The sequence below is a fragment of the Lemur catta genome, chromosome 13, assembly GCF_020740605.2.
Source record: "Lemur catta isolate mLemCat1 chromosome 13, mLemCat1.pri, whole genome shotgun sequence".
NCBI classification, from domain to species: domain Eukaryota; kingdom Metazoa; phylum Chordata; class Mammalia; order Primates; family Lemuridae; genus Lemur; species Lemur catta.
The window spans coordinates 60,056,753-60,071,513 of NC_059140.1; the positions used below are offsets into that span (position 1 = coordinate 60,056,753).

Sequence of the window (14,761 nt, forward strand, 5' to 3'; positions counted from 1 at the left end):
AGATGTAATTTAAATTTCTAATTAGGAACAACACTGGTTTGACTATAAAAGAAATGTAGTCAGGAGCGAAAACTCAGAAAGCGATAGAAGTTACAAACAGATAATTCCAAACAGAATAGTAGACGTGTAAAGTCTACAGTCCTACAAAAAAATTGGTTTGATGTTTTCATAGCTCTAGAAAATCCTATCCTTAGACATGTATAAATTGAGAAAAAGGAGGATTCTTGGGTAACCAAAGGCATTGGATATTTATTTTTCTAGACATGGCATTCCATATTGGTTTTCGTTACATGGGCTTCAATGTAGGAATCTGAAGTTACTGTTTTTAGTCAACATAAGGCAAAATTTTTGAGGTATTTAGGTCTCCAAAAGTTCCTTTGTAAACAGATCAAATTACCAAGAAAAACAAAAAAATGACAAGATCAAGCTAAATCACCCTTGACCCTTAAGCCTGTTATGCCACTCCTGATCAAGCACTTCACACCTTGGGTATGGAAGGGCTTATGAATTCTCTTTCGTCTCAGAACCTGCAGAGCCTAAGACATTGCCTGCACACCCAAGAAGCAGATGTGAAGTTGGTTAGTTCTTTCATCAATTCACAGCTTCTGTTAATGGACTGAATAGAGACCCAGGGGTAAAGATAAACAAGCAAGAAATCATCAGGGCGGTTTATAGGATGCCTTTATGAAAATTAGAAAGAGGTACACATGCCTACACTCATACACACACACACACATTCCAGGATCCCCACTGCCTAGTGAGACATACAAATTTTTGCAAATTAGAAAACATGCCCCTTTTTTCAGGAGGCAGTAACCCGTAGGGCACATGGTTTGGTATGTATCTCAGCCCGAAATACACCTTAGCTGGGCACGTGTGTGCAGTTACCAACTGGCACGACCATACAGAGTGGACGTGAGATGTATTTTTTCACTTAAAAACACACAAATAATAAAAGTTACAAAATAAAGTTAGCAAGAAGCATTCAGACTAAAGATAAAAAGACTGTATATGAAATATTATACAATACTGTAGAGACTCACCATCTTTAAGAGGACAAAAACCCAATGGTGGAAATAGAAATGAGGCCAATTGATAGGCATGCTTGCAAAATGTCTAAAACTACTTCCTCAGTAAAAAAATAAGTCCAAGGAACTCATATTTTCAGAACACAGAGTTGTGAGTTCTGGGATTTGATTTGACTGTAATTACTAGCTTCCATAGCCTGTTGGGAACCAGGCTGCACAGCAGGAGGTGAGCATCCAGCGAAGCTTCATCTGTATTTAGAGCCCTCCCATTGCTTGCACTGCTGCATAAGCCCTGCCTCCTGTCAGATCATGGGCGGCATTAGATTCTCATAGGAGCATGAACTACTGTTAACTGCCCATGCAAAGGATCTGGGTTGTGGGCTCCTTATGAGAATCTAATGTCTGATGATCTGAGGTGGAGCTAAGGCTGGGGAACAGCTGCAAATACAGATTATCATTAGCAGAGAGGTTTGACTGCACAATAAATGTAATGCACTTGAATCATCCCAAAACCAGCCCCACATCACCCCAGTCCATGGAAAAATTGTCTTCCATGAAACCGATCCCTGATGCCAAAAAGGTTGGGGACTACTGCTCTGAATAGGAATGTAGACTACATTTAAGTTTTTCTGCCTTTGATATACATTGCATTTCCAAAATCCCAGAGACAGTTTAAATCATTGGTTATTTTCCACTCTTATGCTCTTACCCTCAGTTTTTAAACTAGAAGAGATTCCAGCCCTACTCAAAATTCACTCTCACTTCTTCCTTAGTAATAGCACTTCTACGGTATTCAGATTGACAATGTGCCCAATGACAAGACTACAGTCCCCAGCCTTCTTTATAGCTAGATGTAACCATGTGATTAAATTTGAGAAACTGAGAAGTGGAAGCCATTGAGAGGGGTTTCTAGGAAAGCTCCTTTAAATGGAGGCAGGTAGAAAAAGCTATTTTGTTGCTTTCCTCCTTCTTGGAAGGCTTAAGTGGTAGCTGGTGCTGAAGCAGCTATCTTGGTCAATGAGGCAACTTGAACATGGAAGACATGCATCAGGAATGGCAAAGCAGAAAGACAGAACCAGTCCGGTGCTCTGTGACCACAAAACCACCACATTAGTGGTAATCTATTACCAAACTGCCTGGCTTCAAATTCTAATTTTGTTACTTCCTAACTGTACAACTTTGAGCAAATTACTTTTTCTATTTTTTTCACTAGTAACACAGGGATAACAACTTTCTACCTCATAGCATATAGATACTATATAAAGTGCTTAGAACTACACCAGAAAATAAGTGTTCTATTACAGTTGCCTATGATTTGTGCCAGATGAGCCCTAGACTACCTACCTTCAGATTTCTTTTATAGGAGATAAACAAACAAAGCCATATGTACCTAACACACCTATGGGGGACATCTTTTTTATATTTCATTATAATAACTATATATAGCAGATAGGACACCTATCTTCTTATATGCAATAGAACCTTGCCCTGAATCACTAGTACATCTCGTTTTTTTAATGCTGTGACTGAATCCCTTTGCTGTATTTTCTTTCATGAATATATATGTTTACTAACATAAGATTACTAATTTGTTTTTTTTACATCCCCAGTTTTGGCTCTTGCCTCTAATGTCTATAACCTGGCTCCTGATTCTTTTGTGTCCCAGGAATAATAAAAACCACTGCATGAAACAAAGTGGTATTGATAAAAAATCTTTTTAAAGATTAGTAAATATTTTTTCCCTGTAAATGGTAGCATGGTTCTAAGCTCCGGCTTTTTTCACTGAATTATTTGAGGTATAATACACCTGCAATAAACTGCATAAATCTTAAGTATACAGCTCCATGACAAAGGCTTCTTTTAAGTTCTTTGGGTTCCAAAAGAGAAAATAAGGAAAAAAGGAAGTAGAAGGCGTAATAAGCTTTAGGATATTACCTAAAATTACTTTTTCCTCAATTTTTTATTGAAAAAATTTTAAGCCTAACAAAAGTTAACATATTAGTAAAATGAAGACCTATATACTATGTACCTGTATTTACCAGTTGTTAATGTTTTTCCACAGTTGCTTTTTCTCTCTCCTCCTTTTTTTCTGAACCACATGAAAGTAAGCTTCATGGTCAGAATACACCATCCCTAAATATTTCAACATTTCTCTCTTAGAAACGATGATAGTCTCCTACTTAAACAAAGCAATATTATCATATTGTATTAATACATATTATTGATATAATATTGCCTAATAGTCTATATTCAAATTTCCAAATTGTTCCAATTTTAATATACCTTCCTACTCTTCCTCATCCCAGATCCAATTATGGATTACACATTCCTGTTGTTTGACACATCTCTGTAGACTCTGTAAAAAGAAAATCACAACCTCAGGTGCCTGTGAAGAGCTGGCCCCACAAATCATTAAGGAAATTTCTTGCTAACCTCCCATAAGCAAGGACATGCAAATTGTACCTATGTCTAGCACCTAAAGCCTATCTGATTCCACACTAATAATGAATTACAAGTTTATCTTACAGGTAACAGAACTGGAGACAAGACAGAAGCAGACATCCTTCCACCTACAAAGGGGCATCTACATAATTGATGCTTCCTTCACTCCACAACCCACCCTCCCAATTTGCAGTTCATGTTTTTCCCCAGGTGTGTCCTCAAAATCTTGGCTTAATAAACTTCCATTGATTGAGATTTTTGCCTCAGTCCTATCATCTAGGACAATCTCCTTGACATTTGTCTTTCTTTCATGACTGACAGTTTTGAAGAGTCCAGGTAAACTGTCTTATAGAATTGCTTACAAACTGGATTTAAGGAAATTATTATTTCTTCATGATTAGATTAGGTTACTTTTGGAAAGAGTACTACACAGATTATCCAAGATTCCACCGTGAGAAGAAGAGTTGTTTCCTTGTACAACTAAATAATAAACCAATGTGAAAAAAACGTTATCTGTCTATATGACAGAGAGCAATCACATTGTAAAATAAAGATTAGAAAAAGAATACCTGTCACCCTCTATTGGAAGTGGAAAAGGGCATAATGGCACTAAGATTTTCCACTTGGCATGAAGAGTCAAAGAGCAGAATCTATACTTTAAAAATAAAGATTTTCTTTACACTAAAATCTTTGAAGTGTTTATTTCTAAGGGTCAGACTCACAGGGGATTTTCACATTCTGTATTATTTTGTAATGCTTGCATTTTTATAACAAGCAGATATGACTTTACTTTTACAATCAGGAGTAAATAGTCCAAAGATTTTTAAATGGAGAAATGCTTAGAATAAATATTTCTTAAAGCAGGGGCGCAGATTTTCTTACAAGGTTAGGTAGCAAAGGTTTCTGCTCTCACCAGCACCATAGTAAAACAAACATCGGGCAATACTAGGCCTTGAGTTTTAATGATGGTAAATGTCCAGTTTTCCTACAGGACTTTAATGGATTGCCTTTTAAGTCTTCATGTTTGGGGAGGTGGGGGGAATTACAAACATTACAGAACAAAGGAACCATCATGGAGCTGATTCTCTGATACAGAACAGACCCTTCAAATGCAGTCTTCTTCCCTTTGATTGTTTTTCCCTCTTAAGCTTTTGTTTCAAATTCAAATACATTCTGAATAGATGCAATTAACCTTAACAATACGTATAACCTTACAGCACTCTACTGACTTTGAAGTAAGTAACCTTACTGTGTAATTGAACTAAGTTTCTTTTTTCTCATTTCTGCTATGCTTCTACTGATTATTATAGGTATTATGGGTTTTCAAGCTTTCATCATCCTGTTGATTTATTGTTTCACTGTTTCAGCTGTCAAAGACTTTTTTGAGAAATTCCCATTCATTTTTGATATTATTGTATTTGAACAAAAATGATTGCTCCCTAAGACTTGGAAAACCGCAAAAACATACCATACTGAGGAGTGGAATGCAGTGCAGAAAAGTTGGAAATTCATTCTAAACAGGACCATAATTTATACCCTCCTGCACAAATAGGAAGGTAAATTTGATCTAATCAAATCAAAATGTCTTTTCCTTTCATTCACTCTCACAATCCCTTCTGCCATGCATAGAACTGTGCTGTTCAAACTGTAGGTGGAACCTACTAATGGGTTGTGAAATCAATTCAATGGATTTTTAATGAACAAGAAATAGAAAATGTCAGAGTACATCATATATAGTAAGGGTGAAAATTGTTTTGTGAAATTTTTTTTCCAGTTATAAATGCCCTAATATATACTCATGCATGCACTAGGTCATGTCATCAAATGAATTGCTCACCGTAGGCTACGATCAGAAGTCTGAAATCAAATCACTGGACATCATTACGTTATTGAGGTTGCACAGTGACAGTGAAAGAACTGCTCCAACACAAGGTCACCAAGCTGTCATTCATGAAAAGCAGCACAGAAAAGGGGATCCCCATAGAAACTTGGCTCTTGCAAACTACTTCTCTATCCAAATCACTTTAAAGCTATGATGGGGTTCAGGACACACCATTCCAAAATATGGCACTTTAGCATTTGATAAAACACCAAAACAGGAAGGTCTCTGACCTTCTCCCATCATTCACCCCTGAAGCAGGCAAACAAAAATTCTCTGACTTTCCTCTAAAGTATTAATAGGTCATAAGACCCTCATTTCAGAGGAATCCTCCCTATATCTAGAGGAAAGGAATGGAGACAAAGAATTTGAACAAACAGGCCTTGCTAAATTTCCCCATTAAAAATGAGTTTATTACCATTAGATTGTACCACATTTTGACCAATTATACTTAGATTGTGCTTCTTTTTTTTTTTTTTTGGTAGAGACAGGGGCCTTGCTATTTATTGCCCAGGCTGATCTTGAACTCCTGGCCTCAAGGGATCCTCCCACCTCAGCCTCTCAAAGTGCTGGGATTACAGGCATGAGCCACCATGCCTGGCCACTAACTCTTGATCAAATAAATCTAAGCATAAAAAGAGTTTTCCCTGTTTCTTTCTTTTTTTTTTTTTTGAGACAGAATCTCGCCCTGTTGCCCAGGCTAGAGTGAGTGCCGTGGCGTCAGCCTAGCTCACAGCAACCTCAAACTCCTGGGCTTAAGGGATCCTACTGCCTCAGCCTCCCAGGTAGCTGGGACTACAGGCATGCACCACCATGCCTGGCTAATTTTTTTTTTCTATATATATTTTAGTTTGCCAGCTAATTTATTTCTATTTTTAGTAGAGACAGGGTCTCGCTCTTGCTCAGGCTGGTCTCGAACTCCTGACCTCGAGCGATCCACCCACCTCAGCCTCCCAGAGTGCTAGGATTACAGGCGTGAGCCACTGTGCCCGGCCTTCCCTGTTTCTTTAGGTCTTCATTTCTGAAGGCTCCAATGGCATGTAAAACTTCTATTAAATCAATTTATATGTTTTTCTCTTGTTAGTCTTTTATTATAGGGATCTCAGCCATGAACCTAGGGGATATGTAAGGAAAGAAATCTTTTCTCCCCTACAACTGTAAATAAAAGTCACATTGCTATTTCTATATTATCACTATTTGTAGTCTATAGAATTTTTCTTTTCCTGGTGTGACCATAAAACTGATGGGACCTTAGCTAGCTGCAGCTTCACTCCCTCTTCCCACTCTGCATCCTGTTCGGAACCCAGACTTCAGTAGACAGACACGTTTAAATGCTAGTTCTGTGACTTAAAAGCCAGAAGATCTTAGGAAACCACTTAATCTTTCAAGACTCAGTTTCCTCATCTGTAAGGTGGCAAAGGGTTTACTGTGAAGAGAAAACTCAGTAATGTACGTGACATGCTTAACACAAGGTTAGCACATGGTTAATTGTTCGACATATGTGAGCCACTGACTGTTCTTTTGGTTTTAGTCTCTTATGAGTAGCCAGTTTAATTATTCCAGGTCACAACTAATTTATTTTATGCCACCACAGTATTGCAATCCTTTATTACATTTCTCTTGTCAAAAATAAGTCAAACAAGCAGAGCTCTATTGATTAGTTCAGTATTAGAATCTGGTAATCACTGAGATACTTACTCAACTCATTGGACCATATCATTAAGAGTTAACTACTATCTGTTGCTTTATAACCTTTCTGAATGCTTATGAGCCTTGCCTAGAGATTGAGTCAAATAATCCCCTAATGAATATCTATACTGAGAAAATTACTCAAGAAGATTACTCATTACAATCAATCAGAGATCTCCTCTTCCAGTGTACTATTATTTCATAATGCTAAGAAGAATGTCAGCATTATTCACTTCTCCATTTCCAGGGAGGAGTAATAGCCGGATGCTTTCATGTCGTTTAGCATCTATAGGCAGAAGTGTATTTTCTTGTAATCATGTGGGGAGAAGAAATTAAAATCTGTAGCATTGCAGTGAGGAAGAAATAGTGAAAGCAGTTCTTATAGGCTCTAATATATTTGCAAAAACTTGCCTTTAATTTAAGAATATTTTATGTGGCTGGTTCAGATGCAAATAATGAGAATCAAGAATGACTTAAGTTTTGTCTTAGACATAAGAAACCATACTTCAGGGTTTCAAAATATACACATTAAATAGTGATATTTATAAAAATTTAACACTACAAATTAATGGCTATAATATATCTTACCTTATATTCCATATTATATTTACAAAATATAACACAGATCTCTTTAAGGAGAAAAGAAAAAAATCAAGATTGGCCATTAATTAATAAGTACACTTTCCAAGCCATCCTTTATTCTCGTCCTTTATCTCCCTGGAGGGTTTGAGGATGAAGGGAAGAAAAAGTGTCAGTTACAAGGGTTATTTCCTTCCCCTGAGCATAACTAGCCGGTGAGAAGCATTTAAGTTGGATTAAGGAAATCAGGGGGCCGGGTGCAGTAGCTAATGCCTGTAATCTCAGCACTTTGGGAGGCCAAGGCAGGAGGATCGCTTGCAGTCAGGAGTTTAAGATCAACCTGAGCAACATAGTAAGCGACATAGTATCTTTACAAAAAATTAGAAAAATTAGCTGGGCATGGTGGTACGCACCTATAGTCCCAGATACTTGGGAGGCTGAGGCAGGAAGATCGCCTGAGCCCAGTAGTTTGAGGTTGCAGTGAGCTATGATGATGCCATTGCACTCTAGCTCAGGTAACAGAGTGAGACTAAGTCTCAAAACCAACCAACCAACCAACCAACCAGGGAATGCCCCGTGGGCCCCAAGAGAAGAAATAAGAAAAGCGTAGGTTTCCCCAATGTGCATAAATAGTATGCCAACAACGGACATGAGTGTCTAAGCTGTTGTGATTGCAGTATGAAGTATCTTAGAGACGGCGTCAGTTTGGGTTCTCCGGAAGCTGACACCAAGACGGGGTTAGACACGCAAGAGATTTATGCCTGTGAAGGATAAAGGAAGAGGGAGCAAGAGTTGGCAGGGAAAGCCTTGAGAACAAGAGCAGGTCTGATAACTGTTGTCAAAACCAAAATAACAGAGAGGCTCTCTAGAAGAAAATGATATTCATTCAGGACTGAGCAATGCAGGGGGAATATGGTGGGCATATTCAGGGAGGTAAAGAAAGATGAGGATTTTTAAAGGATAAGTGAGGAGAGTTACATAAGTTGTTTTGAGACAATTATCCTTGGTCACAAGAATCAGTAACGAGGGTGGCATCAGTCCAAGGTTAGACACGTAGTTGCTGGGCAGCTGTCCTTGCAGAAGTATTTTTTGTGTAAGGTTACAGTGTGACCTTCATGCAAGGTCATGGTTTTTGCTGAGCCTTGTTGATAGTTCTTGTTGTCAGGCATATGTGCTTGAGAATCCTCCCTTCGTGGCCCCTGCTCCATTTGTCAGTTTGACACAAGTGACTTCATTTTGATTCTGACAACTTTCATACTACGTATGAAAGGACAACAGGAAGGAGGATTGAGCAGAAAGAACCTCAGACAGCTGTATGGTTCTGAGAAAACCTTGGACAGGAATATGGGGAAATCTTCCAGCAGAAGTTGCCCAATAGAAGAGTCCCACATGGGCCAGGAATGGGCTGGCACCAGCGCCCTGGAATGCTCAGACCCTGGCTGGGAAGGACCCAGTGTAAGCAAGCACTCAGAGCAAAGGGTGTAATGGATTCCAAGGGTGGCAGCTGGAGCTGTCAATTGTCAATGTTCCCCACAGCAAGTTCTTTTGAAGAAGATCTAAATGACAAGTTTCTCTGGAGGCACAAAGGCCATTTAAATTCCTGTGGTATAACAAAAAAATAAATATTTGGTCATTGTTCCTGGTTTTTGGCATAGAGCTCCCAAACCCTTGGGATCCCCTGAGTGATGTGTCTTTTGTATACTGACGAGACGACTCTTGGTGGGAGTCCCTAGATAGCTTCAGGATGGGGACTGATCCCTAGAAAAACTACTATGTGATTAGAGGCTTAAAACTTTCAGCCCTACCCCAATCTCTGGGAAGAGGAGAGAGGCTGGAGATTGAGTTGAATCACCAATGGCCAGTGATTTGATCAATCATGCCTGCATAATAAAGCCTCAGTAAAAACTCTTGAGCCTCCAGGTTGGGGGTCTTCCAAGTTGGTGATCACATAGAGGCACCTACCTAGAGAAGGTATGGAAGTTCTCAATACCCCCACCACCACTCCTTTTCCCCCAAGAGATGCCTTATGCATCTCTTCCATTTGACTGCTTGAGTTGTATCCTTTATAATAAAACTGATTTTCAGTATAGTGGTTTCCATGAGTTCTATGAGTCAGTCTAGTGAATTATCAAAACTGAGGAAGGGGAGAGGTCATGGGAACTCCCAAACTTGTAGTCTGCTGGGCAGAAGTGAAGGTAGCCTGGGGACCCCATTTGTAGCTGGTGGCTGAAGTCTGAAGTAGGGGCAGGCAGTCTTGTGGGACTGAGTCTTTAATTTGCGGAGTCTGCACTAACCCTGGGTAGTGTCAGAATTGAATCAAATTGTCGGACACCCAGTTGGTGTCAGAGTTAGTTGGTACAGGAATGACATATTTGGTGTCAGGAAAACCACACAACTAATTATCCTTTAGAATGCAGCTCAAATATCACCTTTTGGGAAAGATTTTCCTATTCCTAAAACTAGCTCAAGGCCCTGGCTTTCCTTTGTAGTACACATAAAGATTTATTCATGTAATTATCTGACACATGTCTGCCCAATTAGACAGCAAGTTTCATAAAAGCTTTTTTGTTGGTTATTTGTTCCTGTTTTTAATTAATTATTCTAAACTAGAGACCCTCTTGTATTACAGGGTTGTTGTGAGGATTGAAAGAGTTAATATACATAATGCACTTTTACACAGTAAGCACTACATAAGTGCTTGCTGTTATTATTGCTCATTTAAGTCTACAGTACTCAGGATGAAGTAGGCCACACATATGTTAAAGTAAACTGAATTTGTATATAAATTATGTTAAATTTAACTATATAATAAAATTCTACATTATAGGTTCATTTTCAAAATACTTTTTATTTCCTTCACACAGCATTAAGCTAAAGGAACAGGTATGGTTATAGACAAGAATCTGAATGTGACATGAACCCTTTATTACCATGAATATTACAGACAAGAGCCTATTGCCCAAAAGTGGGTAAAACTAGGTAAACCCATGCCTTTGTCTTATGGTTATCTAGATGTGATATGAGTAAGAGATATTTGCAAACAAGCAAAATATTGAAAGGAAGGAAGGATAAAGAATTAGATTTTAAGTCTATGTAAGCTTTTTTCTCTTTAAATCTATGCAGATAGCTCATGATATTTAGGGACAAGATAAAAATCACCAACTAAAAATTATTAGGAAAGCCAACATGAATTAGTAAATACTTGTAATAAATCCAAATTCCATCAAAAACTCAACCTTGCCTGAAAGTCTATCAGAGGTCCTTGGAATCCTTTGATATGTTAAGAGGTTGCCACATATTTTTACTAGTGTATTTTGTTTATATGTAAGCAGCTGTTTTAAATCAGTGTGTTTTTGTTTTATAAATTTTTTTATTTCAGCAAATTATGGGGGTACAAAAGTTTAGGTTACGCATATCAGTGTGTTTTAACAAGGCTCAAACACTTGACTTAAGGATGACAGTACTTGGTCAACAAACATTGACTAAATGAATTCAAGGCTATCAGCATCCAATATTTACTGGATATTTGTTTTACCAGGCATAAAGTTATGTTTTATGCATATACACATGCTTAAAAAAATCCCTTTGAGGTTGGTATTGTCTCATTTTTAAGGAATGAGGAAACTGAGGCATAAAGTAGCTAAGCATCTTGTTCAGAGAGTAAGTAACAGCAATAATCAGAACTTGGACCCCAGTCTTCCTGGCATAAAAGCCCATGTTCCTAATTCCCATTCTGGGACTGCCCGAAGAGATTAATGGAAGGATTCATGTATATTGTGAGTGAACAAATGAAGCTTTACTATTAAAGCCCTTAATTTTATCCTCTCTTTTCTTAATTTTCCATCAAAATGCTTATAATCTATATCCCAAAAATAAAACCTTAATTTTTTGTTAATTTTACTGAGATGCTATTTGCCATCCATTCTCCTTGGTTTTCCACTTCCATTAAAGGAAACAGTGAGAAAGTGGATATAAGTGACCAATGGGGATGTAAGAAGAGTTCAGAGAGGTCCAAACAACATCTTAGACATTAATTGCCTAAAAAGGAATGCATTTTATAATTCTCTGCTTACTACAACTGGTTCACATGAAAAGAAAGAACTCTGAGAGATAACTGAACTCTTTAAGGTATTTTTTAATGGTTTATTTGCAAATCTTCTTAGGAATCACAAAATAGTATGTAGTGGGGTCTTTAGGGTATTGAGGCCTGGATAACTAATCAGAAAACTGCCATTTTCTGAGTAATTTGGTCCAACAAGATTCTGGGGTAATTATAATCAAATAAGAAAATAGCTGCAATGCTTATGAGATGATATAAGCTTACAAATAAATGGTAATAGCTAAATGAATGCTTTAATAGGGGGAAGAAAGCCATGTAGGTGGTAATTATCATTAACCACTCATGGACATGAGACCGTATGTCCATGACCTCTGTTACTATTAAATGTTACCACATATAGATATGTAGATTACTTTAAATTAATGAGCTTCTTCTATTGTGGCAAGACACCAGTTTCTCTGAGGAGGAGAGAAATGCTGCAATCTCTAATAGATTTCCAGATCATCTGCCCCACCTAAGGGTAACTTTAAACTGAATAGTATTAAAGGCCTGGTACTTTCAAAAGTTAAGGGATGAAAGAAAATCCGTTTATTGGTCATAAGGTTATATACTGTTTCTTAGCAACCAGTATTTGTCTTTCATGTAACTAGAAGTCTATGAAAAAGGAGAGACTAAAAACAATCTGGATAGTTCCAATTCACAGAGGCAACACTTCAAAGGTAGTAATGTTGTTACAAACCATACTGTTGAGTCAAAGCAGTTCATTCCATTGAGTGGAAAGAAAGGCTAACACTTTGCATAATAAATGTTTCCAAGATACCAACTATAGTCCCCAAACCAAAGACCAGGAATAGATGCTACCTATCTGTTCCTGCCTAGGACACATGTCCATGCCAGGACAAGAGTCATTCCAGTCTCTCACCTCCTCACTCTCAGCCTCACTCCCCTGGTCCTAAGAGGGCAGTCTGTCTGGCAGCCTTGTTGAGATACAAGCTTGCTCCTAGCTAGAGGCAGCATTTGGATCCTCTACCCCATACCACATTTTCCCTTGGCCCTTACCCTGGCATTTGATGTAGTGATCCCATTTTAAAGCACCATTTTTTTTTAAACAGTAAGGGAAAACTTATTTCCATACTAGTTGGAATATGAGTTGTGGAGATACCTGGAAAATTAGAAAGATGCCTAAGTGGTTTCTCCATGCCCATATCTTTCAACTGTAGCCAGTCATGAGAATCAGGAAAGTATTAATAGTTTCAAAGGGTCCAGGCATGGTGGCTGATGCCAGTAATCCTAGCACTCTGGGAGGCCAAGACTGGAAGATTGTTTGAGGCCAGGAGTTTGAGGCCACCCTGAGCAAGAGCGAGACCCCCCTCTATTTAAAAGAAAAACAGAAAAATTAGTCCCAGCTGCTTGGGAGGCTGAGGCAGGAGGATCACTTGAGCCCAGGAGTTTGAGGTTGCTCTGAGCTAGGCTGACGCCACGGCACTCTAGCTGGGGCGACAGAGCAAGACTCTGTCTCAAAAAAAAAAAAAAAAAAAGTTAGAAAGGAATTCCTTGAAAGCAACGGGGCTTTGAATATTTAGTGAAGGCCTGCAAACTAGCAGGCTCCATTAATAAGGCAATTCATGAGTGGTTTTATGTAGGCGAATAAGCCTTCATTCTGTCAAAATCCGTTATTGGGTCCCTGTGGTTTCAAACTCCAAAGACCAAGAAGGTGCCTGGGAGTAGTACGTTTGGGGCCTGGGCTCCCCCCACCAGCACAGGTTGTTACTTACCGCCTGTGGCCCGCGTGCTCCGTGCTCTCCCGCGAAGGGCCCCCGGGGGCTGCCTCCAAACCGGGTCTCTGGCCTGGCCGCGGGCCCAGCCCCCCGCGCTGCCCATGGGGGTCCTGGGCCGGGCGGGAGGAAGAGGAGGCGCCCAGCCCGGAGCCCAGCACGCTGCTGCGGGTGTACATGCTTCAGAGCCTTCAGAGCCCGCGGAGCCCGGGCTGCAGCCGGGTCTCCAGACGCGATTCCGAAGAGCAGGGGCAGCGGTTTTAACAGCTGAGTTTCGATTTCTCGCTATCGGTTGCACATGCGCCCGCCCCGGGGAACTTCCCCATTCCCTCTCCTCGGAAGCGCCCTCCGACCTCGGCCCAGGTTGACAGCTCGGCTGCGCCCCCGGGATGTGGAGCTGAGCGGGCTTGGTCGGCAACAGGTGAGTCAGTTTAAAGATCTCACATCCACCTTAGAGGGTAATAAGGGTAGACGGCTGTGATCAGCCACGGACACCTTGTGAGCCAGGACCCGCGAGGTGACTAGAATCCTGAAAGATACCTTAGGAACTGTTGAACAGGTAACTCTAATTTGAGGTTGCTGCTGCGTGTTTGCAACTGCGAACAATATAGTAGTAACCTTTCGACACCAGATGAAGTCCATAAATTAAGATCTTCTAAGCAAAACATTGTCTTTTATCAGTAATGACTGCTGTTTGGTTGTCACCAATGCAGATACTTTCAAGTTAGAGGAAATGGAAAGTGAAATCAAAAGAGTAGAAAACAAAAAACAAAACCCCACAAAGCTGCAGAAGCAAGCTGAGGTAGACAGGATTCTCCAGGCAGCCTTGCTAAGCAATTGGCCAGGCATTCTGCGCCTGCTCTGTGCAGGACACGGTGCAATGGTTCAACTGTAGTGTGGGGACTTTTAAAAATATGGATTTGCAAGACTGTTTCTGCAGGTCTGCGGGGTGAGCTCCGGCGTTTATATTTTTTAAAAGTTTCAGATAATTCTGACGTGTGCCTGGTTGATCACCAGGGTCACAATGCTGGCTATGCAAAGATAAGTGTATTCTAGGATGCAGGTAAACAAATGCAAATAAATGAAATGACAGATGGATGTGTGAGGCTAGTGGACCCACAGGGATTAACTCTGAGTATTTCAGGAAAAGGGACATCTGAGAATGAACCACAAAAGACGCAGGAATTCACCAAGAAGAAGGAGACTATCTCAGAGGCATATGGCTTAAAATGACATGGTATGTACCTAATTCCAGGTGATGCCATGTGGCTGGAGCACCCCAGCCCCAGGCCAGTGAGCCACTTAGGAG

General features: G+C 39.7%; 1 protein-coding gene across 2 annotated transcripts in view; it reads right to left on the reverse strand.

Moving 5' to 3' along the window:
• EPSTI1 (epithelial stromal interaction 1) overlaps positions 1 to 13,704 on the reverse strand; it is an 84,790-nt gene extending 71,086 nt beyond the window's left edge. For both annotated transcript variants that reach the window (XM_045567039.1, XM_045567038.1), the window contains exon 1: positions 13,453 to 13,704. In XM_045567039.1, coding sequence (XP_045422995.1) covers positions 13,453 to 13,631 — 179 coding nt within the window. In that variant the 5' untranslated portion in view covers positions 13,632 to 13,704. The remainder of the gene's footprint in view (positions 1 to 13,452) is intronic.
• Between the last annotated feature and the right edge of the window lie 1,057 nt (positions 13,705 to 14,761).